Source organism: Malania oleifera, chromosome 4 (assembly GCF_029873635.1).
Source record: "Malania oleifera isolate guangnan ecotype guangnan chromosome 4, ASM2987363v1, whole genome shotgun sequence".
Classification (NCBI taxonomy): domain Eukaryota; kingdom Viridiplantae; phylum Streptophyta; class Magnoliopsida; order Santalales; family Ximeniaceae; genus Malania; species Malania oleifera.
Genome location: NC_080420.1, coordinates 7,376,822 through 7,402,438, shown reverse-complemented (window position 1 = coordinate 7,402,438; position 25,617 = coordinate 7,376,822). Strand labels below are relative to the sequence as shown.

At 37.6% G+C, this 25,617-nt stretch overlaps 1 protein-coding gene across 1 annotated transcript in view; it reads left to right on the top strand.

The window, feature by feature from the left end:
• LOC131152788 (starch synthase 3, chloroplastic/amyloplastic) overlaps positions 1-25,617 on the top strand; it is a 50,223-nt gene that overhangs the window by 9,306 nt on the left and 15,300 nt on the right. Inside the window, exons 6-10 of the mRNA XM_058104647.1 lie at positions 5,008-5,183; positions 12,011-12,118; positions 12,693-12,802; positions 17,162-17,267; positions 17,695-17,865. Coding sequence (XP_057960630.1) covers positions 5,008-5,183; positions 12,011-12,118; positions 12,693-12,802; positions 17,162-17,267; positions 17,695-17,865 — 671 coding nt within the window. The remainder of the gene's footprint in view (positions 1-5,007; positions 5,184-12,010; positions 12,119-12,692; positions 12,803-17,161; positions 17,268-17,694; positions 17,866-25,617) is intronic.

The window sequence follows — 25,617 nt, the reverse complement described above, 5'->3', positions numbered from 1 at the left end:
TACTCTTCCAAGAGATCAATGCATCACCTAAGAACACACACCTACTAGTGATGGAGCGACGTGTATCCACACAACCAGTCCAATCAGCATCGCTATAAGCAGCAAGGCAAATAGAATTGCCTGTAGGGAAGAATAAACCACGGGCATAAGCGCCCTGAACATAGCATATGATCCTACGGACAACAGCCAAATGAAGATGACGAGGAATTTGAAGAAACTGGCTGACTTCTTGTACAACAAAAGAAATTTCTGGTCTAGTAATGGTGAGATAGACAAGACTACCCACCAACTTCCGGTATAAACTGGGATCAGCAAGTAAGTCGCCCTCCTCTTTGCGAAGCTTGACAGTTAATTCCATGGGAGTATCAACAAAAGTACCTTTTTGAAGGCCAACTATGGCCACCAAGTCACTAGCATACTTATGTTGATTGAGTGAAATACCCGAGGGACTACGATTCACCTCAAGACCAAGAAAATATGTGAGAGACCCAGGATCTTTCATATGGAAGGACTCTGAGAGATGAGTCTTGAGCTGAGCAAGTAAAGCAGAATCGGAACCAGTAATCACAATATCATCAACATTAACAAAAAGAACAACGATACCCATGTCTGATTTCCGAAGAAACATTGAAGTGTCATACTTGCTTTGCTTGAATGAAAATTGTAATAAAGTGGTGCGGAATTTATCAAACCAGGCCCTCGGAGCTTGTTTGAAACCATAAAGAGAGCGATGAAGCTTACACAAATGTGAAGTCGGAGAGGGAAACAAGCCCAAGGGTGGCTTCATATTTACACTCTTTAAGATCCCTGTGAAGAAAAACATTCTTGACATCCATTTGATGTAGTGGCCAATCACTGGAAGCAGCAATAGCCTGAATCGTACGAACAGTAGTCATCTTAGCCACAAGAGCGAAGATCTCTTAATAATTGACACCATATTCTTGATTATTCCCAAGTGCAACAAGGCGAGCTTTGTAACAACCCATACTTCCATCAGATCGGACCTTGATTGAGTAAACCCATTTACAACCTAGAGGAACAATGGTGGGAGGACAAGGCTCAATGTCCCAGGTGTGATTGGCCTTTAGAGTGGCAATTTCTTCCTGCATAGCTTGTCGCCAACAATCATGCTTGGCAGCGTGTGAGTAGGATGTGGGAATATCTAAAGTGGACAATGCAGCAGTAAGAGCTGAAACAGAATTGCCAGAACTTGAAGAGGGAAACCCATACCTATCCGAGGGTACAGACACTCGAAAAGAGCGACTTACCAAAGGCTCCAGAGGTGCTGCAATTGACTGAATCTGGAGCGTGGTAGGATTAGATATCGGATAAGCTACTGGAAGAGACTATGGGCGGGAGCGTCGCGTACACAATACTTGGTTTAAAAAGAGAGTTGACTTGATGAGGATCTGAGAACTGCTCCTTAAAGGAGGGGAGAATCATAGTAGAAGAGGAGGGTATAGAGGACACTGGGAATAAATGTTGATTTTCAAAGAAAATAACATTCCTAGAAATGCTTGTACGATGTAATGTAGGATCATAGAAAACAAATCCCTTTTGACACACACTATATCCCAAGAATGCACATCGAACAGATTGAGTAGATAATTTATGTCGCTCATGAGGAGGTAAATAAACAAAACATACACAACCAAAGGTATGGAGGTTATCTTAACTAGGTTGCTTAGCAAATAAGCGGAAATAGGGAGACTCCATGAGTAGGACTTGAGAAGGTAAACGATTAATCAAGTAAGTAGCAGTTTTCAGAGCCTTAAACCAGAACAAGGATGGAATAGAGGATTCCAGCAAGAGAGTATGTACCATATCTAGGAGATGACGATTTTTCTGTTCGGCTACTCCATTCTGTTGGGGAGTAGCAAGACATAAATGTTGATGAATAATACCTTTAGAAGCCAAAATTCCTGAAACTCAGTAGACACATATTCACCACCATAATCTGTGCATAATGTCTTAATAGAAGCAGAACATTGATTGTCAACATACGCTAAAAACTTAGTGAAGGTACGAAAAACCTCATATTTAGAGCAAAGAAAGTTGACCCAAGTAAATCTGCTATGATCATCAATGAAAGTCACATAGTATTTAAATTTTTCACGTGAACCAACCGGGGAAGGTCCCCAAACATCACTATGGATAAGATCAAAGCACTGAGAAGCTCTACTAGCATGCAAAGGGAAGGAAAGAGTTTTGCTTTTACCAAGTTTGCAAGAGGCACACTCAAGAGATAAAGAAGAACGTTCTTTATTACCAAGTAAACCAGAGTTCAATACATGAGATAAGATCTGAGTATTGGGATGACCTAAATGATGATGCCACATCATACTAAGATCTGAAACATTAATACAAGCAAAATACTTAATAGAAGAAACTAGAGAACGTGCTGGAACAGGCAAAAGTAGTGGAAACAAGTGCCCTACTTTAGGCCCCTTTGCGATTGGCTCCTCCGTTACCTGGTCCTGCACAACACAACCATTATTAGAAAAATTAACAGCACAATTGTTATCAACTAATCAACCAACAGAAATAAGATTCGTGGAAAGTTGAGGAGCAAGAAACACATTAGTGAACTTAGAAGAGGCATCTCCGATAGTAGCTATTGGCAAAGAATTGCCATTGGCAGTCTGAATAGCAGATTGACCAGCGTAGGGTAGAACATGACACAGGGTAGTGGGATTATTCGTCATGTGATTAGAAGCACTCGAGTCCACATACTAGAGTTTAGTAGAATTGTTACCTTGGAGCCCCGTTGCTGATAATGCTGAAATTAGCATCTGTTGCACCATTTTGGGTGTGCAGTAATTCGCTGTAGGAGGTGCGGGAACAGAGGAGTCACTTGAAGAAGAGCTCGGGGCCGAAAAAGTCACTGTTGGGGGGGGGGGGTACACTAACAGAAGTTTGTAATGCTTGGGCCTGACTATTCTGCGAGTGGAAACGACAGTCTTTGATAATGTGACCCTTCTTTTTGTAGTAAGAGCATAATTTCTTGGAACAATTAGCAGCGATATGCCCAAATTCTTTGCAGCAAAAACACTGCAAGGAGCTAGAATGCGCAGGTGGTCCTCATCATTGAGTAGCATAAGCCACAGAGACAAACCCTTAACTACCATGAGGTTGTGCTAGAGTAATTTGAGTACTAAGCCGTTGTTCTTCACGAAGTAACTCACCAAAACAAACATCAAGAGAAGGAACAGGAGAGCGATTCAGCAGAGACGAGCGAACATATTCATACTCAGGGTGGAGTTTCATAAGAAATTGATCACGACGACTAGTCTCATGAAGACGTTGAATAATGGGAAGAGAGGCAACAGAAACATCCGCAGTAACCAGATGAGAATATTCGTTCCAAAGAGTCAGAAACCCTGAATAATAGTCTTGGATGGAACGATTGTCATGTTGAAACATGGCAATCACATGCTCTAATTGAAAACGACGGGCACAGTTATCTTGATGATATACAGTTTTTAAATAAGTCCACATAGATTGAGCGGTGCGATAAGGTCGCAAGTTGGGGACAATATGTGGCTCAATCGAGCCAAGAAGCCAAGACATAATCCGAGCATCAAGCACAGCCAATGAAGGACAAGCCGCTGACGCGTTGGATTTATCAGGATTGGGTGCACAATCTGTGCCATCAATATGACCCCAAAGATCTTTTCCCTTCAGGAAAAGTTCAAATTGAAAAGCCCACGTAGAATAATTGTTGCTGTAAACTTGGCACACATAGGTGTGGAGTCCATGCTAAATAAAGAAGAAAATTGAGAAGCCCAAAAAAGCAGACTGTGCCGAAAGAGAAAGACCACCATAAAATCGAGAAGCCCAAAAAAAAAAAAATTGCAGGAACAAAGAAAACCAAGAACAACCTGCCTGCACTAAAAAATAAATCTTGAACCAAAAAAAACTACTGTGCCGACAATCACAAAGACAGAGAAGCACCAGAAACAGCAACAGAGAGAACCAAGACCAACCTTACTGCACTTAAAAAATAAATCTTGAACCAAGAGCACCAGAAACAGCAACAGAGAGAACCAAGACCAACCTTCCTGCACTTAAAAAAATAAATCTTGAACCAAGAAACCTGCTGTGCCGAGAATCACAAGGACAGAAACCTGCTGTGCTGAGATAGAGAAGTACCAGAAACAGCAACAGAAAGCTGTTGCCTGCTTGCCGAGAATCACCAGGACAAAAATCTGCTGTGCTGAGATGGAGAAGCACCAGGAACAGCAACAGAAAGCTGTTGCCTGCGCTAAAATAAATGCCACACCAGAAGATCTGCTGTGCCGACAGCCACTCAGCCACAGAAGTACCGAAAGAACAGAGAACAATTGCTTGCACTAAAATAAATGGCAAACCAGAAAACCGGCTGTGCCGACAGCCACTCAGCCACAGAAGTACCAAAAGAACAGAGAACAAAAAAAAAAATTCCAGAAGAGAAAAAAAACCACAACAGCCATGAAACCGAGAAGACAAAAAAATTCGAAGGGGAAAAAAAACTTAGCAGTCGGCTGGCTCTGACACCATGTCAAAGTATTGTGTGAATGGCCGAATGAATCTGGCCTTCAGTTCTGTATATTATATATAGACTTTACAAGAATGCTATACATGGAAAGTAAATAAGGTCTAGCATGATTCTAGCCCTAGACATGTAAACTATATTCTGTCAAGCCCTATACATGTGAACTAAATATATGCTAACTGTACAAAATAATGAATTGAAAAATAAGGAAATAATTGTAGGCTGAAGTAAGGAAAGAAATCTTTTGCTTTGCTGTTTGCTGTTCCGTTGACCGCTATAACATTCCAAAACCATCTTAGGAAGTATCTTTTCAGGATGGATTTTTAAGTACATATTTTTTTTAAGCTGCAAAAACATTTCTCAGCAAGTCCAAATGTGCACGGAGGTGAATCATGTTGACTGTGCTGATCACTCTCTATAATCCATCTGTATTCATTTGTCTGCATTTGGATGTGACAAATATATTATTGCAGTCAAGGTCCCATTAGATGCATATATGATGGACTTTGTATTCTCTGAGAAAGACAATGGTGGGATTTTTGACAACAAAAATGGGATGGATTACCACATACCTGTGTCTGGAGCTGTTGTCAAGGAGCCACCGATGCATATTGTGCATATTGCTGTTGAAATGGCCCCCATAGCAAAGGTAACTTTTGGTCATGATCTTTAATTCATGATTGTACTGAACACTTTCAACCTTATGTAGACTGTACACTACATATTTCTTAGAACAATTTTTTTGTCATATTCTTGTATTCATTAGTTAAAATTGTTATTATATGTTAAAGTTGCTTAGGTACAAATTACAATAATTGTATTGATGATGATGATAATTAATATATTGTGCATGGTGTACAGTAGTTAAGCTTCTTCCTTCATAGTGGTAGCATTTACTGTCACTTTGTTGTAGTAATTCAATCTGTGAAGCTAAATTATATATCTGTGAATCTACTGAATTCTTATCAGCAAAGAAAATATTTAATGGTGTAAGTAATTTTTTTTTAATGTGTAGCTGTTGCACCTTTCTAGTATAAATTTAATACTATGAAGTGGGCAAAAAATCATTGAGAAGTGATAAAAGATAAATTTTCATTGCAGTGAATGCAGCTTGCTCTTTGGATACAGCTCATGAAAGGCATGTAGACTGAAACTGAACAGGCCATAATATTTTAGAATGAAGTCATGTCTTCTCAGCTACCTAGAAACATATTATTATATGCTCAAGCTAGTGAATATGCATAATATCTATGAGAAAGGAAAAAATGAGGGAACAAAACATAAGATGTTTTACAGTCCAAACCTGATACAGAGAGAGCAAGGCTTCCCATAGTCCATCCTCTAGAGACATTTCTAGGCTCAGCCCTTGCTAAAAATGAAGACTGAAAATGAACATTTCCCCTTAATGAAACAGATGCAAGTTGCTGCTGTAGTTACTGCAAAGGGAAAAGTACAAGATTTGCTTTGTTTTTGCAAGTGGAGAAGTTTTTTTTATTTCCCTTACTCGGTATCTAATCAGCTTGCATATTTATTTTGTAATATGTCTACTTATTGCCTCTAACAAAACATTACATGATTTAAAAAATATAAATGAATTCATACCATAAGAGAAGAAGAGTAGATTCTTCAAATTCTAGTGGATAAGAACTCTTAACCAACATCAGATGGTTCAAGAAATAAAAAGCAAAAGATTCCTATAGCTAATAAGACATTAATACAAACTAGGAATGATATCCTTTTGCCAGAAAGCTAACAAAGAAGCACCTTGTATAGATTCTGGCCAAGCAATCAACCTCAATCTCAAATCAAATGCTTTAATATAGCAATAATTTGCCCACTCAAATTTGGATAGAGAAGCTCCATTTTTGTCAATATCTTTTGAATAGATGATTTTCCTACTCAATGCAACACACGACCCTTGATTATTTTGAAGAGAAATTGACAGACACCATCTCTAAATCCTGAACAGCCTCAAAACCCTAGCAATTTAATTCCTTCACACCATGATGTCCATAGTTAATCTCCCTGATATACTTGTGTAGGGTATTTCAATTAAAATAGAAAAGTATGGTCTGATAAAGCATTTGAGCAATTGAAAAAAAAATTTCATAAATTGAATTATTTATTTTGACACACATAAAATATTTCACACCTTGTGAAGGGTTGTGCAGCACTAGCTAAACTGCTAAAGCACTCTTGTTTAACTAGTTGGCCAAAGATTACCAAGGTTTACCATAGAAACACATTCACAGTAGTTGAATGTAAAGTAAGCGGAAGCAGTTAGCAATTCATCAAAGCACTTGGCAAGCAAGTGGTAAACATTGAAGCAACGTAATTCATTAACAAGTACCTTTGTAAGCAACAAGTGTTAAGCAAGGGAGGCAAGTAGGATAAACATGTTTTAGCGAATGCTATGAGTTCTACAAGATCGATGGACTCTCACCCTCCCCTAAAGAGCTTTATATGCTATTTTAGCTCTGACACTAGGAAATATCAAATTGTCCAAGGAGTCATACTCCCCTTTTACACTTACACTTACTCAAAGAATAAAACCAATATTAGTATTTATATGATGGTAATCCATTCCATGCACAAAAGACAAGAACATGCAAGCATAATGCCTTGAACAAGCTTGGCTTGTGACATTCTCCCCCACTTATGCGTTCGATGTCCTTGTAGACTTTGATGCTAGATATTCTTCAACTTGGTCCACAAATGGTTGCATCTCTTCCACTGAAATCCAGCTGATTTCTTCGTCTCCAAGGCCATTCCACTTCACTAAGAACTCATGCTACTTCTTCCTTGATGATGTGAACTCTCTTTCTATAGGGATGACTTTAACTTCTCTTCTTTTATATTGCACTATCTTCAATGTTGCTCTGGTTGATTGAATTCTTCTTGGATCTTCAGTGTTGGCGTTGAAGTGCTTGAGGTAGCTTACGTGAAACACAAGATGCACTTTCATCCGAGCCGGAGAATCAACCTTGTAAGAGGCTTTCCTGACTTTAGCCAAGATGGGAACTAGTCCTGCATATTTGTGAAGTAGTTGCCTATCTCAACCCCATAGTGACCCGATCTGTTCAGGATGGAGCTGAACAAGCCCCAAGTCAGCCATGTTGAAGTGCAAAGATTTTCTTCCTTGATTGGTCCACTTCTTAATCACTTCTTAATCTGTTTGAAAGCTTTCTTTAGGTAGGCTCGAGCAATCTCTGCATTCTGTCTCCATCCTTTGGTGAAGATGTATGCTCTTGGACTCTTTCCTTTGTACGGATCATCCACTGTGTGAGGCAACATTGGTTGCTGGCCTACAACACACTCAAAAGGACTCTTGTTTGTTGTTGAGCTCTTTTGAGTATTGAAACAAAACTGAACCACATCAAATAGCTGCACCCAATTCTTTTGATTAGTGGTGAGCAAATAGTGCAAATACTCCTCTAGTAGTCTGTTGAATCTCTTCGTCTGTCTAGCTGTTTACAGGTTATAGCTCAAAGAGATGTCAAACTGTGAACCAAGGATTCTGAAAAGTTTTGTGACTATTGTCCAAAAGTTGTCAGCAAATCTTATGTCTCAGTCACTGATAATTTCTTGAGGAACATTTCAATACTTCATAACATGTTTAAAGAACAATTGTGCTGTCTTCTCTGTCTAACAGTAGTTCCGTGTGGGTATGAAAGTATAATGCTTCGAACCTAGGACCTCCTAATAACCAGCTCTTGTATCATGTTAGGGTACTGTTTTGCCTAAAAGCTTAAGCTGTTACATATTTCTATTTGAGTGGTACATACTGGTATTGGTACCAAACTACATTTTCATCTTAAATTTGACAAAGTACAAATAAATATCAAATATTTTTGAAAGAAATGTTATTTGGCTATTTGCTGATACTGACCTATATTTGATAGGTATCAGGTGGTATTCAGTTATCAACTGGTAGCAGAATAAGAGATGCTACCTGTTTTTAGACAAAAGGGTGCACACTGGCCAGTAGTGGCTGATAAGAAATGGTATTTACAATCTTGCTTGTAATACCACGAGTCTTCTCATAGAAGTGTTAGCTGAAGTTGTTATCTGAGTTCTTTTGGCCTCCTCCTTATTATCCTAGGTCTCCTACTCACATTGTTGAAACTAGCATGGGTCCTGAAAGTCTGAGTCAAAGATTTGGAGCAATTTGCAGGATTTTCTGTGTGCTTTGAGTCTTGCAATAGTTTCCATCAGATGCCCCTGTCAATAATATTTATAATTAAAACCATTCTTAAAAAACTTGTTTTAAGTCACATGTGTCAGTTTGCAAGACAATACATTTATTGTTTTTGGGATTTCAATTTTTCTAGGTCTCTAAATGATGAGCGTGTGCATGCATGCCCCCGGGGGGGGGGGGGGGGGGAGAAGGTGGAAGAACTCTTATCTTTGTTGGTTTTGTTGTAGGGATGTCATGTCATCTTTAAATTGGTAGGGACACTTGATTTTGGGGTTTTAGTTTCTTCAGGGGTGTATTCTTGTAAATCTTTCTTTTAAAATTTGACTAGATTTTTTTTTTATTGGTAAAGAAAGTATATATTTAGAGCACATCAAGGGGATGCCAACCCAAAGTACATGAAATCTACCACTCTGAAGGGTTTCACAAAAATAAAAAAATTACATTAAACTCATTTGCTGCTAGTCTACTATTCCAACTAGTAATGGCAGTAAACCACTGCTCTTTGCTGAACTGAAGCATTGAGATTGAATTTTTTGAAAATCTTCTTCTCCTCTCTTTCCAAACACAGCAGAATAATGTGTCCTTTCCTCTTCCCTATGGTATTTGGGAAGCTAAAGTCCGCTGGCTTGGTTGTTCTTAATAGAGTTAACTCAGCAAACTGTTGAGGAATAGGAGGCGGAATAGGAGGCATTTCAAGGCATTATCTCCGGATGTATGTACTCTATTTATTTATTTATCTAGTTTTTGAGTTAAAAATATGCTTTATTGAGACAAGTAAAGTGCAGTAAAACAATTAAGTGGAAAAGAAGTCCTCAAACAAAATAAAAGGGAAAAAAAACCAGCAGAAACTTAATAAAGCTATTCAATCTTGGTTAACATCTTGAAAACAGAAACCCTTGAAACAGCCTGCACTATACATTCAAAGAGACGCTAAATACCAAACTCTGTTACAGAGAAGATCCCTTAACTTTAGAAATTATTCTAGCATTCTTTCCTACAAAATTAACCAAAGAGCGGCATGTATAGTGCACCTCTACAGCTTCCCAGCATTCTAAGCTTCCCAAAACCAACAAAAAAGACACTTAAAAAGTTCCTCCACTAATTTGGGACAAACCCATAATTCAACAAGAACTCCAGATAGAATGTTCCACAATCCCTAGCAAATGAGCAGTGTAAAAACAAATGAAATGCATCCTTAGAGCTATTTCCACCCATGAGACATATCTGCAGCGCATTGTTGGTGTTAACTCCAGTGTTTTAAAAGGCTCAATGAAGGCTCGCCTCAAGGCAAGGCATGCTTAGAACGCCTTGAGGCTCAATCTAAAATACCAAATTCCAAAAAGGCTAATGCATTACATGCTGAGGCTTACGCATTTTTGCAAAAAGCACGCCTTTTGCGCCTTTTTAGTTGAGGCTTATGCATTTTGGGTGTGTGATTCTCAAGTTAGAATTGGTTAGAAAATTTTAACTACATGTTTGTGCAAAACGAATGTCATAATATGAGTTTATTTCTAAAACTCTTGAACCTCAACCTTTCCAAAATAACTGGACTTGTATCTTAAGTCATGAAAATAGTTTGAACTTTGTAATGGTATAGCTATCTCTTGTCATGATTTATGTCATGTATACAAGTTAGCAATTTTTGAATGGCCAACAAGAATTTTGCGAAGTACATACAGTTTTTCTTTTTTACATTATATTTGTGATTTTCTTAATTTTTACTTTATTTTAAATATATATAATTTATTTAACAAATTTTTATCGTAAAAAACAAATTCTCAAAAGGCTTATGCCCCAACACCTTTAGGCTTACGTCTCACCTTTTGAGGGTTAAAACGCCTCGCCTTACGCCTACGCCTTTTAAAACATTGGTAAACTCTATTAAGGGCCAACAACCAAAAAAAAAACCTTAATCTTAACAAGGAACTTTAACTTCCATGTGCCCTGAAAAAGAGGAAAAGGCACATGAGCTATATCTAAATTAGAGAATAATGATTTACTTGATATCCAAAGAATGTATCCAAATTCCAAATTCTAATAATCAAAGTATGTACTTTATGTTTTGATAGCTTGGGATTTGCATCTCATCTGTTTTGCTTTGCTCTTTCTCTTGGAGGTTTTGGAGTAAGTAGTTTGGTATGTTTGGAGAGAAGTGTGTTTGCTCAGGGAAGGTGGAGGATTTGTTGACTGTTGCTTTTACCGGCTTAAGGAAGGACAGAGACAGTTCCGCTTTTTGGAGATGTGGTTTTTCTAGGGAATTTGGCTTGAATGGAATGCACATATTTTTGTGGGGAAGAAAGTTATCTGTTCTTTTTTATGGGAAGGGATTCATTATTGTGTTTTGCTTTGTTCCTTTGCAGCCAGATGTGGTTGTCTTTTTCGGATTCACAGCGAGATTGGAAAGCAGTGTTATTTTGATTGTTGTACCATTTTTTTTGGTTATCTTTCTCTTAGGAGGATGCCTTATTCTTTTTTTTTTGTCCTTTCTTCTTTAATGAAAATTTTTTAATCCCAAAAAAATAAAGGATGCTTAGCAGAAAAAGAGAGGAAAGAAGATTCAAAATATGTTAACAGTGTCAATATGGGCTCGTGGTTTTATGCTTGTATGTTTAATAGATCCTCAGTACCCTTTTTTGTTTCCTAGGTCAGCTAACCAGCAACTTATAAATGGATAATTTAGCTAAGATTGGGTTGCTGAAATTTTAAAATCTATACTGGTGGTCTCTCCCTGATTTTCCATCATTATTTTCAGTTTATGTATTTTGTTTTATTTGATTTTCATGAGGAACTCTTTTGCTTATTGCATTTTGGCCTCTTTCTGACAATTTCCTCTACCCGGGTGGAAAAAAGAAGAAGAGAGGATTTATCTTCAAATTGTTTTGATTCTTATGAGTTTGGATGCATTATAAGTAAAAAAATAATTGCACTATAGGATTGCTTCCCCATAATACAAGAAGAAAGTTAAATTTGAAGAAAAATGATTCAGTGGCATTTCTATTGAAAAAAAAAAAGGGTGTGGGGGGGGGGGGGGGTGGGGTGGGGTGGGGTGGGGCTTGCAAAGAGAGAAGAAGGAGAGGGATTTGTCAATGGGCTATAATATATTGCCATACTCCCTTTTTCCAGTAGACGTGCTTTTTAGGGATAAGGCGTGTGTTTTTTGAGCATCTTCCAAATTTTCTTCTTATTAGACAAACTGTCAAGATGTATGGAGCTTGTATGCGAAAAGCCTACTGATCCTCTGTTGCACCTTTTTTCGGTCCTGATGAAATCTTTTGCAGGTGGGAGGCCTTGGTGATGTTGTTACTAGTCTATCCCGGGCTGTTCAAGAATTAAATCATAATGTGGAAATCATTCTTCCAAAGTATGACTGTTTAAACTTTAACAATGTAAGCTTTCAATTCCATTTTGTTTGATTAATTTTCCTATTATTTATTATACTCTAGTTTTGGTCTTTATTTCTTACATGTAGTTTGTTCTTCCTTGTGATTTTTATGCAGCAATCATGCTATCTGAAAGTCGTAGGTGTGATAGTTTAGCTGAGTGCCTAACTCTCCTGTAGTTCATTTTATTCAGATGTGGATTTTTCTTTTCAAATTAAGCTGGAAAATCTAATTGCGTATAAGGTTGCTTGAAATTCCTTGAGAAAAGGTTTTCCATTGTTTCCACTTACCTCCTGTAATCTGGCACTTACAGAACAAATGTACTCAATTTTTTAATATTGGTTACATTAGAAGTGCATGCTATTGACATAAAATTACTGGATCATATACTGTGCTGTTATTCCAGTTAGTGGCTTGTGCAATTCTTCTTCACTCTTAATTCATTCTTTTGGGGGTCCTTTTGGGGAGGGGGGGGGGGGGGGGGGGGTGGGGCGCGACGCGGAGGGGTTGTAGCTCGTGTCATGTATGCTTCTTGAGTAAATCTTCTATCAGTTGGCTAAATGGATGTGTTTTGAAATAGGTGAAGGAATTTCAGTTTCGTAAAAGCTATTCTTGGGGCGGGACTGAGATAAAAGTTTGGTTTGGGAAGGTGGAAAACCTCTCTGTCTACTTTTTGGAGCCTCAAAATGGGTAATTTTCTCCTCTTCTCTGAACAGCATTTTGTTTTTTTTCTGAAGGTCTTCTACTTGGATTCATATATGAATATTTCATAATTCCCTCAGCTTGCATAATTAACATATCATCTTTGATGAGTAGGTCTGAATCATTTCTTTATCTTGGTAATTGTAGTTATATATGGAGACCTTGGTTCAGAATATCTAATTTATGCAATACTAGTTCTGAATCTGCTCTTAACTGTAGGAAACCGCATAATCTACTTTCGTGTAAATTAGAGTAGATACCCAATAAAAATGAAGAAGTAAAAGCGAATAAAGCAAGTGGAAAGATGACAAGACGCTGAATCTTTGTGGAGAACTCTAGGAAAACTGCAGGTACTTGCCCAGAGAAATCTTCTACTATGCTAGTGACTAAGCTACAGGCTGCCAAGCTTTAAGAGAAACTGACAATTGAATTAGAACAAAACATGGAGCAATAATTTAATTTCTCAATAGATGCCCTGTAAAAAGTAATTTGTTAACGTAATTTAAGAGGCTTATTTATAGTCCTAATCTATTGAAGAACCAGTCAAGTCAATTATAAAGCTTAAGCTGTTAAGTGAGGGTGAGGGCGGACCTTGGATCAATGGTAAGGTTGTTCCTTTGTGACTGGTTAGTCATGGGTTCAAGTTCAAGGAAACTGCCTCTCTTGCATAAAAGTAGGGGTAAGGCTGTGTACACTGTGACAACCCTCCCCTTACCCTCGCAAAGCAGCGAACTTTATGGCCTAGGGACGCCCTTCAAAGCTGTTAGGTGAGGCTTTAAGAATGAGTTTTAATATCTAGCTAGAGTATTGGGCTTGAAAGCGAACTAAGCACAAGTGCACCTCTTACCTTGGTCTGAAATTTAATTAGGTCCATGGGGATCCTTTTAAACTTTGGACCACTAGATCAAAACATATTCTTATGCTCTCACCAACAGCATAAGGGTTTTAGATCAAGTGCTTGTCAAACATCATGAAAGCCATCATGGCCTTAGGGCCTACTGCACAAATACTAGTTTGAACCCGTGTTGTAATCTTCACTTGCTAAGTAAGAAGAATATACACTTGAGGGAAAGTATTAAAGCATTGTCCCACATAATTGGCTTGAGATTTTAGATCAAGTGGTTGTTCAAATTTAGCCATGGTTCATCACTTCTATTATGACTGAAAATTTTATCCCAAAATAGAGTATGAAGGAGCCTTCAAATTGCAGTCAAAGCGGGTTAACTTTCTCTGTTATTCAATTAAAAAATAAAAAATCTCAAGAGAGATAATCTTGCTGCTGTGGAAGTTAATGCTCACCAAGATGTCTGTACAAAATTTCTTCCATTTGTGCAAGACCATGCTTAAGTCAAGAACCAACCCAAAAATGCGTTAAATGTATCTTGGAATCAAAACTGCACTTGTGCTAAAATTGAATTAGAACCATAGGAATGTTTTTTAAACTTTGGACACCACTAGGTCAAAACTCAAAAGACACTGAAACCAAAACCATTAAAACATATTCTTATGGCCTCACCTAAACACCATAAGGTTTTAGATCAAGTGATTCTCTGACATGGTATCAAAGCCATAATGGCCTTGTTACCGTATGATCTAGTGCCTTCTTTGGCTATGGCACCAATAATAAAGCTGAACTTAGGGCCCCAACGGAGGGAGTGCGGATGTTCAAAGAGATGGGTTATATGAATGTGGAGATTGAATGTGACTCTAATGTAGTGGTCGATTGGGTTCGTTCTAGGAGATGCATGGTATGGCATTTGTGGGATTTTTGGGAAGAGATTCTTGAGGCTTTTTCCATGATTAATTTCACCATTGTTCACCAATTCAGAGAAGGAAATAAGGCTGTGGACTTCTTGGCACGTCAGGAAAGGAAGGCACCCCTATGAGATATCTGGAGTTTGTTTCTTTATCCCGTTTAGTTAGAGGCATGATACGACTTGACAAAATTGGTCTTCTTAATTTATGAGTCTAATGTGTAGTTTTTGTCTTCGTTTTGTTTTCGTTACGTTTCAATTTTATCTGTTTGTAGCTTGTTTTTTTGGAACCACGGTATTCCTCCGCCATAAGTGAGAGGTTTTCTAATAAAGAAAGGAGGTGCCGCTCTCTTTTGTGAAAAAAAAAAAAAAAAATTGACCGACCCATGTTATTTAAATCTTCATGTGCTACATAAGGGCGGACACACACTTGAAGGGAAGTTTTATGACATTGTCGCGCCTAAATGGCTTGAGCTTTTAGATCAAGGGGTTGTTCAAAAATAAGTGATGGTTTTCACTTTTGTTATAATTGAAAATTTGAGCCAAAATAGAGCAGGAAAGAGCCTTCAATTGCAGTAAAAGCAGTCTTACTTTTCTTTTTTATTCAATTTAAAAAATCTCTATAGAGATAATCTTGGGACGTGGAAGTGAACACACAACAAGATGTCTGTACAAACTTTCTTCCACTTGCACAAGACAATACTTGATTCAAAAACAATGCCAAAAACTATGCTCAGCATTAAGATGTCATAGGGGGTATTATTCAAGGTAAAAAACACATTTCTTCTCTTATTCTTGTGTATGCCTAGTTTTAAAAATTGGTGCAGTTGTGTAGCTGTTATGTAATAGTATATTTAGGTTTTGAAATTGTTATAGGGCGATATCTTGAAGTTTCTCTCATTCACAACCATATCAGCCAATATGGTTTGTTACGGTACCCATAGCAGCTGTTATTGAATGTTACGGGCATTGTAGGCCACTTATTATTGAATGGCTAAAATAGATTTTTGAGTCCCTTTTGTTTTTTTTTGTTTTTCAACGCTTTTCCCTTGTGACATACACCATACTGCCAAAACCCATATGGTATGCAATCTTTGTGTAGGTATTGTATTTATTTCATACTAATACCAAAGAGACCCTATTCATGCATGAAAAATTCACTCCTTCACCACCACCCCTCCTTCAATTTTATTGTTATTCGTGTTAGTCATAACTATTCACCTAAAAGCTAAAGCTCTTAGGTTGTTGGCCAACAATATCAAACCTTAACAATGAACCATGGTTTTAAATCGTGGTAGCAGGTAGCTTAACATAACAATACTGGGTGTAATGGGATGCGGGAGTGGTGGATGTTACATAACAGGAACTGGGTGTAATAGCCGTGAATTTTTTTCAAGCACGCACAGACTTGTGCATATTAGTGTTTTGGCTTGTTTTAAGTTTTCAACCCTTCTTAGAATGAGTTTTTCGTGTATTTTGGATCCTTTAGTTCAACTAAATTGTTTGGTAAGGGCAAGAAATTTACGTTTGTTTTAAACCATCATTGACAGAAAAATTATGTGTGTGTGTGTGTGTGTGTGCACGCATGTGTGTGCATTTATACTTTCTCATTATTCTTATGCATGATAAATTTTTATATGTGATAAATTAGTTAATAAAACAAAATAAATTATACACTCCATTAATCTATTAGACAGATAAGACATACGATTATATGAATAATACAAATATACAAATAACTAGAAAAGAAAAGAAGGTTGAAGTTGAAAAATATAGAACATAAATATTAAATTTCTAATTTTATCAAAATAAAATATTTCCCTAACAGTTAGTATTTTCAGATTGTTAATTAATGCATCTCTTGCGAGTATTTAAAAAAATAAAAAGTTTTGTATCATTATCATCCTCATTATAATCTTTTCTTCCTCTCACCACATAGTTTATTGAGAATGATTTATGAAAGGGTGGAAAAACAAAAGTGATAAGGAAAAGTAAAAAATAAAATAAAATATTTTTCACGTAACAATCCTGTAACGGTTATGGAACGGCCGTCATAGCCTTTATGTAACGGTTGCGGTCCGTAATGATCACTAAGGCCATGATTTTTCTTCCGACTGATTTCGCGGTGTGTAACGATATTGAGAACCCAAAAAATCATCATGTAACGGTATTACATAACGGTCGTGGCCATTATTTAAAACCATGAAATGAACACTCTTCCTGCATGTGGAGTGTGAGTGCACATGGAGGGGTAAACGATAAGTAATACCTATTGTGATTTATAAGACACCTTTTTAACAAACAAATGATAAATGTGGGCACTAATGATTGAACCTAGAACCTCTAAACAGAAATATCTGTGATGCTATTTGACAATAGAGCACCAATTCATCTAGAAGATTAAGCTGTGAGATTGTGGGCAGACAATGCATATTAAGCTTTAAAATATTTGTTTCCATGCAAGGAAAAATCCTATACTTATACCATACAGAACCCACACTGGCCCTAATATCTATCTTATTGAGCATAACTGTTTTCAATTGTAGGCAAGGCCCTCCATTTCAATATCTTTTGATGCATTTTTTTCTTCCAGATTCTTTTCTGCAGGTTGTATATATGGTTGTAGGAATGATGGAGAAAGGTTTGGTTTCTTTTGCCATGCTGCACTTGAATTTCTACTCCAGAGTGGATTTCATCCTGTAAGATCTACCAACTAACTCATTGGTCATTGCTAGCTATATAATTTTAATTTGCAGGGGGTAAATTATTAGTTAATAGGCATTAGAAGTGCTATTCACTATGTGACGTGGTTCATTTCTCAAACTATTATTAGTTATTAGTTATATCTGGTTTTGATTTGATTTTAGATCCTTCGTCAAGTGGAGATAATCAACCATTTCTTATGCACCCGAAAAGGCAAAAAAAACCCTTCTATGCTTCATCCTTTTTCCTAATGGAGCCTAATTCTTTTGGTTGGGGGGTGGGGGGATGGCCCGATGGGTTAACGAAAAAAAATGAAATTGAGTTTTATGCTATTTTTTTTTTTTTTTTGTTTCAAAAGTATATTCTATCGTTTTGCTAGTGTTAAAATGATATCTGAAGTAACAATTGCTTCTTACTGAGCAGGATATTATTCATTGCCATGATTGGAGTAGTGCTCCAGTTGCATGGCTATTTAAGGAGCATTATAGGCATTATGGTCTTAGTAAATCTCGCCTTGTCTTCACAATTCATAACCTTGAATTTGGAGCACACTTCATCGGGAAGGCAATGGCATACTCAGACAAGGCTACAACTGTTAGTACTCAATTTTTTCTTTAGTTGTTTGAAGCCATTATTATTTATTGTTACAAATGTATTTGTGCTGGTTTATTTGGTTGCTTTGAAATTTTTTTATTCTTTTTTTCATGGTATGATTTGGCCCTTTTCAACCTCATAAATCTCCATGTTGGCTCCTCTTTACTTAGCCTTACGTGCTCTGAAAATTTACTTCTGGGGCATATGCTTTTATTTTTATTTTTATTTAATAAATTTATGTTATTATTGATCTCTCCATCCTACATTCTATTTTTATTCCCCTTCTCCCCTCCACCTAGAAAAAAAAGAAAGAAATTAAAAGGTGTATGATTAATTTATTTTACTGTTTCTGGGTTTTTATCCATCAAAATGCATGTTTTGATGTTCAAAGGGTTTTGGTGTGTGTTGGCGTCGTTGGATCAGGGGTTGTTTGCCTAATGTGTGGTTTTCTGTAATTGTGAATGGTGGGCCTAAATCTTGGTTTGGTGCTTCGAGGGGTTTTAGACAAGGAGACCCTTTATCCCTTTTCTTTGTTTGTTTTTGTAGCAGATGTTTTGAGTAGGATTGGTGGATAGGGTGGTGGAAAGGGGTTTGGTTAGAGGGCTAGAAGTGGGGAGAGAGGGTGGTGGTTTCGCATCTCCACTTCACTAATGAGACCATTTTCTTTGTAGACGATCACAATTTCTCTTTTAGGTGCATTTTGTGTATTCTTCATATTTTTGAGTGGGTGTCTAGGCTCAAAATCAATATGAGGCAGAAAATGGGTTGTACCTGGTGAAAATGCACAACGGGCACCAACGGCAGATATGATCCACAAGTTTCATGGAATGCAATGACTTGTGGTCCTCATGAAGCTTGACTGTGGCATATGAGGCCTGGTCATGCAGCTTTTCATGCTCTTAGTAAAATGTTTTCTAGCCTAATAAAGCCCTTTGATGTATCCCAATTTTATTGTTGTACTTGTGAATTAGCTAAACATCATAGAGTGTCTTATCCTTCAAGTACTAATAAAGCATCTACTCCATTTTCAGTTATTCATTCAGATGTGTGGGGACCATGTCACATATCTTCTGTCTTTGGTCTTTGTTGGTTTGTAACATTCATAGATGAGCACACTACACATATGTGGGTGTATCTGATGCGTGACAAATCTGAGGTTTTTTCACTGTTTGTTATTTTTTACAGCATGATCTAAGATCTCTTCGACACAAAATCAGAATACTTCATAGAGACCAAGGTAGAGAATATGTCAATAATGACTTAAAAACATTCTTTACCAAAAAAGGCATTATTCACCATATGTCGTGTGCACACACCTCTCCTCAGAGTAGTTTGGCAGAAAGAAAAAGCTGGCGCTTTCTAGATGTCACTTGTAGCTTACTCTTTAATCATAATGTTCCTAAGCATTTTTGGGGTGATGCGTTCTTAATTGATACCTTTCTTATTAACAGGATACCTTCTAGAGTTTTAGACTTTGAATCTTTCCTGGACAAACTCAAAGCAATTTACCCCACAGTTAAATTCTATTCTGATCTCCCACTACATGTTTTCGGGTGTGTTGCCTTTGTTCAGAATGTGTCAAGAAATATTAGTAAGTCAGAACCTCGTGCAACAAAGTGTATTTTCCTTGGGTACTCGATGTTTCACAAAGGGTATAGGTGTTATTGTTCACAGACTCGTCAGCGGTGTATTAGTAGAGATGTCACCTTCCACAAGTTGGTCCCATTTTACCTCCCTACTGCTCGGCAGGGGGAGAATAGGGTCAATCCCGAGCAGTTCTGGAGTCCTAATCAAGGTCTAGATCAAGTCTCTATGCCAATTGCTATGCCTACTGACGTGCAGGAATATGAAATTATCACAGAACACCTTGGCCTGCGGCCTAAACAGCATGACAACCCCGACCTGAGGCCTGAGAAACCTGACCACCTTGACCTGCGACTTGATCTCCTGTGACCTGAACATGCACCTGGAGACATCCTACCACCAGACACTTTGCAACTTGTACTTGAACTCATAGACAGCCTGCAGTAGATTGACTCTTCTAAATTGCCAAAAACAACAGAGCTTTTGACATACCAGAGAAGGAGAAACACACTACCGGTACCAGAAAAAGAACCACGCACAACTGACCCATTCATTCCTCACAAGATCCCTTGGATGCAATAGAGGAAAGTATGTTTGAAGGTACAAACTCAGCATTTCAGATTTACACAGTGAACTGGATATGCCTATTGCTATTAGGAAGTGGTTTCGAACATACACTGTCAAATTATGTATCCTATCATAGACTTGGGCCAGTGTTTAAAGCTTTCACTACCAGCCTAACAAGTCTTTCCATTACAAAGAATGCACAAAGGCACTTCAATAGGACAATTGGTGGAAAGCAGTACTTGAAGAGTAGGGAGCTTTAGAAAAGAATTAGATGTGGAAGTTGTGCACACTACCAAGTGGAAAAGGGCAGTTGGTTGCAGATGGGTATTTGCAGTAAAGTATAAACCAGATGGAAGTGTTGAAAGGTTCAAAGCACGCCTAGTAGCTAAAGGATATGCACGCCTAGTAGCTAAAGGATATACTCAAACTCCTGGTGTTGATTACTTTGAAACTTTTTCTCGTATGGCTAAGATTAATGCATATAGAATCCTACTGTCTCTAGTAGTAAATCTGGATTGGGAACTGAAATAGTATGACGTTAAGAATGCATTTCTTCATGGAGAACTTGAGGAAGAGGTCTACATGGAAATTATACTAGGGCTAATAGGAGAAGATGTAAAGGGGAAAGTGTGTCACCTTCATAAATCTTTGTAAGGACTAAAGTAGTCACCTAGAACATGGTTTGGGAGATTTACAAGGTTCATGAGAGGAATGGGTTATAGGCAGAGTCAAGGTGGTCATACTTTATTCATCAAACACTCTACAGATAACAAGATTGCTGTCTTGATTGTGTATGTAGATGATATTATTGTTATAGGAAATGATAAAGAAGTAATAGAAAATCTAAAACTGAGGATGGCTCAAGAATTTGAGATCAAATCTCTAAACAGGGTATTTTTATCACTCAAAGGAAATATGTTTTTGATATATTAAAAGAGGTTGGGATGAAAGGAAGTAGACTAGCAGGAACTTCAATTGAAGGAAATGCCAAGGTAAAAGTGAATTGAGGGGGTGAAGCAGTTGATAAGGGAATATATTAGTGGTTAGTTGGTAAATTAATTTACCTATCACATACTAGACCTGATATTGCTTTTGCTGTAAGTTATGTGAGTTGGTTCATGCAGTGTCTTGGTAAAGAACATATGGAAGTTGTGAATCGAATCCGAAGGTATTTGAAGTCATGCCCAAGAAAGGGCATCCTATACAACAAGCATGATACACTGAATGTAGAAGCCTATACCGACTTAGATTGGGCGGGATGTCTGGAGGATAGAAGATCTACTACAGGATACTGTGTGTATATGGCGGGAAACTTAGTTACACATGGAAGAGTAAAATGCAAAATGTTATTGTTAGATCCAGTATAGAAGCAGAATTCTGAGCCCTAGCTAAAGGGTTAGATGAGATACTATGGATTAAACTAATCCTGAGAGGACTTGCGAATGAACATCAATGGAACCATGAAGCTCTGCTGTAATAATAAGTCAGCGATCTCATTAGCTCACAATCCGGTACTACATGAAAAGTATAAACATATTGAGATTAATAGACACTTCATTAGAGAGAAAATTGAGTCTAGAGAAGTTTGTATGCCATATATCCCTATAGATCAACAAGTGGCTGATCTGTTTATGAAAGGGTTAGTCAGGAAGGCTTATGAAGTTCTGCTAGACATGCTTGGAATGATTGACATGTATTCGCCAGCTTGGGTGTGGGGGGGGGGGGGGGAGTGTTGAAGATCTGCCACATATGGAAAGCTACCATTCTCGGTAACTCTAAATATAGAGTTTTCCGAGAATCGCAATTAGTGTGTCCTAAATTAGACTTGCCTTATTAACTAAAATTTCCTAGAATTAATTGTATAGAGTGTGAGTTGATTTCTTTCTATTTATAGGCACCCGGATTTATGTATAAATTTAGTAGCATGTAATGACATTATACACAACATAATACATAAATTAGTTTTTCTACTGCACCAAAGGAGTCTTCATGGGGGCTTGATACCCATGAATGAGCACCAACTTGATTTTTTCAATGTGGGACAAACTCATATATGAAATTCTCAACAATCTCCGCCTTATGTGCCTCGAATGACATTTGATGTGCCAATGAACCAATCTTACCTCCCATGTCTTGACCCTATTTAGATCCATCTTCCTTGCCTAGATGATCCTTATTGGCCTCAATCACACACTTGGACCTCCAATTGTTAGCACATTAGGAGAATTAGCTTTATGTTTTGACTTTTATGACATCACTCGTCCATAGTTACGTACCGTCTGCTCTGATATCGAGTATAAAAAACTAACGAATGATTTTTCCTATTATGTTGTGTATAATGTCATTACAAACTGTTGCTTTTATACATAAAGTCCGGTGCTTATAAATAGAAAGAAATCAACTCACACTTTATACAATTAATTTTACGAAATTATAGCTAATAAGGCAAGTCTAATTTAGGGCACACTAATTGTGATTCTCAGCACACTCTATATTTAGAGTTTCCGAGAATGGTAGCTTTCCATATGCGGCAGATCTTCAACACTCCCACTCAAGCTGGCGAATAGATGTCATTCATTTATACTTGTCCACTAGAGCTTCATAAGCCTTCCTGTCTAACCCTTTAGTAAACATATCTGCTACTTGTTGAGCTGTAGGGATATATGACATACACACTTCTCTGGATTCAATTTTCTCTCTAATGAAGTGTCTATTAATCTCAATATGTTTAGATTTTTCATGTAGTACCGAATTGTGAGCTAATGAGATCGCTGACTTGTTATCAGAGTAGAGCTTCATGGTTCCATTGATGTTCATTCGCAGTTCCTTCAAGATTAGTTTAATCCACAGTTTCTCATCTAATCCTTTAGCTAGGTCTCAGAAGTCTGCTTTTGTATTGGATCTATCAACAACATTTTGCTTTTTACTCTTCCATATAACTAAGTTCCCCACCATGTACACACAGTATCCTGTAGTAGATCTTCTATCCTCCAGACATCCTGCCCAATCTGAGTCGGAATAGGTTCTACATTCAGTGTATCATGTTTTTTTTGTATAGGATGCCCTTTCTTAGGCATGACTTCAAATACCTCAAAATTCGATTCACAGCTTCTATATGTTCTTTACCAGGACACTGCATGAACCTACTCATATAACTTACAGCAAAAGCAATATCAGGTCTAGTATGTGATAGGTAAATTAATCTACCAACTAACCACTGATATCTTTCCTTATCAACTGCTTCACACCCTGCATTCACTTTTAGCTTGGCATTTGCTTCAATTGGAGTTCCTATTGGTCTACTTCCTTCCATCATAATCTCTAGGAAGGATATTGTATGTGATGAGAAAATGAATAATTTTCGCTTCAAGGGTTAATTGTTTGTACAAGGGGGGATGCCCAAAGTTCTTGCCTTCCTTAGTTAAGACAAGTGGAAGAAAGGATTGAGGGGTAAAATCATGTTCCACAATCCAAGAAGATCCAACTTTAGGACACTTAAAACTCCCCTCGGGCAATGTGAAACTGTTCAGTGATGGGGCTAGCGGTGAGTGAAAAATTTTTGGACATGATTTGAGTAGTGTATTGTTCACCCTCCTTACCTAGGTTTGCATAGAAAAGGCGCACAAGGTTTGGATAAATGCCTTGGGATTGATGAGACAAAAATCTACCACATCCCAAATCTGAAAAATGATGAAGAATGTTTGGAAAATATTCTTGCATTAATGGAATGTCAAGGATCTTACCAAGAATAGGATCAAGAGAATGAAGATGCTCATTATAGATTTTCTTAGCTCCAAGTGTCATGAGCCAATGGTGAATACTTTCGGTATCATCTTGACCTGTTGTTGGAGTTTTTCAAGCAAGACTCTTTCTTCTTGACATGACGATGAAGTTTGAATGAAGATTTAAGGATGAAAGAAGTGATTTAGATGGAAGATTTGAGTTTAGAAAGATCGATCAGGGAGAGTCGCACTTTCGGGTGAGAAAGGAGTGATGTTTGGGTGACTGAAATGACGAAAAGTTAGGGTTTTTTCGCGAGTTTAAGTTTTTAAATCCTCGTGGTTCGGTCGACCAAGTGTGGGGTTTGGTCGCCCGAGTCACATGACGCTTCCAATCACTGAAGTTAAAATGGATTCGGTCGATTGGACAAGTCGTTCGGTCACCCGAAGGATTCGGTTGAGTATCTGTTGGACTTTTAGTCACCTGAAACACTTAATACTCTCAGCAACCAATTTAATATGGATTCAGTCGACCGACCAACCTTCACCCTTCGGTCGCCCGAGTTGCCTGAAAACCCAAAATCATCTAAAACAGATGTATTCAGTTGACTGTGCTATAATGTTCAGTCGCCCGAGTGTTTTGAAATTTATCAATTTCTTAGATTTAGCTTGGAATACTTAAGATAGTGTACCAATTCTCCTAAAACAACTTCCCTAACATGTAATAAGCCTAATTCATGTCTTATTAAAATGAAATGATATCCTTGAAGAGGTTTCGTGAATATTTCGGCCCAATGTTCATCAGTACTCACAAATTCAAGGCTAATATCCTCCTTTTGCACATGATCTCGTAGAAAATGATGCCTTATGTCTATGTGCTTCGTTCGTGAGTGTGATATCGGATTCTTAGAGATATGTATAGCAATGGTATTATCACACTTGATTGGTACACACTCATAAGTCAATTTGTAATCCTTAAGTTGTTGCTTCATGTACAAGACTTGGTTCTATGGGCCTTATAAGATTCTGGAATGTATATGCCCTGTCGTCTTAACTTACCAATAGACTCTTAAGGTACATCTAGTTTTTCTTTTTCTCTTGCCTCAAGATGAAGTTAGGGGAGCGAGTTACTGTGCAGTGCCACTTGCTTGATATTGTACCTACTTGTAAGTTTCAAATGCAGCCACAAGCAAATTTGGATCGCTGAGTGGTCAAACATAGAAGTCGAGACATCACAAACGTTTTAGTTCATTGATCTCACTTACTAGCTGAAGATGCAACTTGGAAAACTTATCCATCCTTGGAGGACAGATTCTTGGAGTTTATTGCTGCTCAACCTTGATGAGGCTGATTTAAAGGAAATGGGAATTTTAGGATTCCCAATTCAACTTGGATTTCTAATTAATGTGTTAAGATCCCCAAATCAGTTAGGATTTCTATTTAATTTGTTAGGATTCCCAAATCAATTAGGATTTCTATTTAATTTGTTAGGATTCCCAAATCATTTAGGATGGAGTCCATTGAGGACTTGGATTGAGATTTTTTACACCTAATAGGAGTAGGGTTCCCTACCTTATATATATATATATATAATCCTATGGGTTCAAGCAATAACATAATTCAGAGCCTTAGGCTAATTTGGAGGCAGATCCCCTTGAAGCAATAAACCCTATTTTCTCTTATCATTTCTATTCTTTCAATTTCCCAAATTTCCATACAATAAAATCCTAGGGTCTTATCATTTCCAATTTCCTTATGATAGATCCCTAGGGTCTTTTTTCATTTTTGATAATAAAAGAAGCTATATTAGATAGATAGAAGATAAGGTACAATGTGGGACAAGGAGCCTACCAAATAACCACAAAAGGCCAACAAAGAAAAA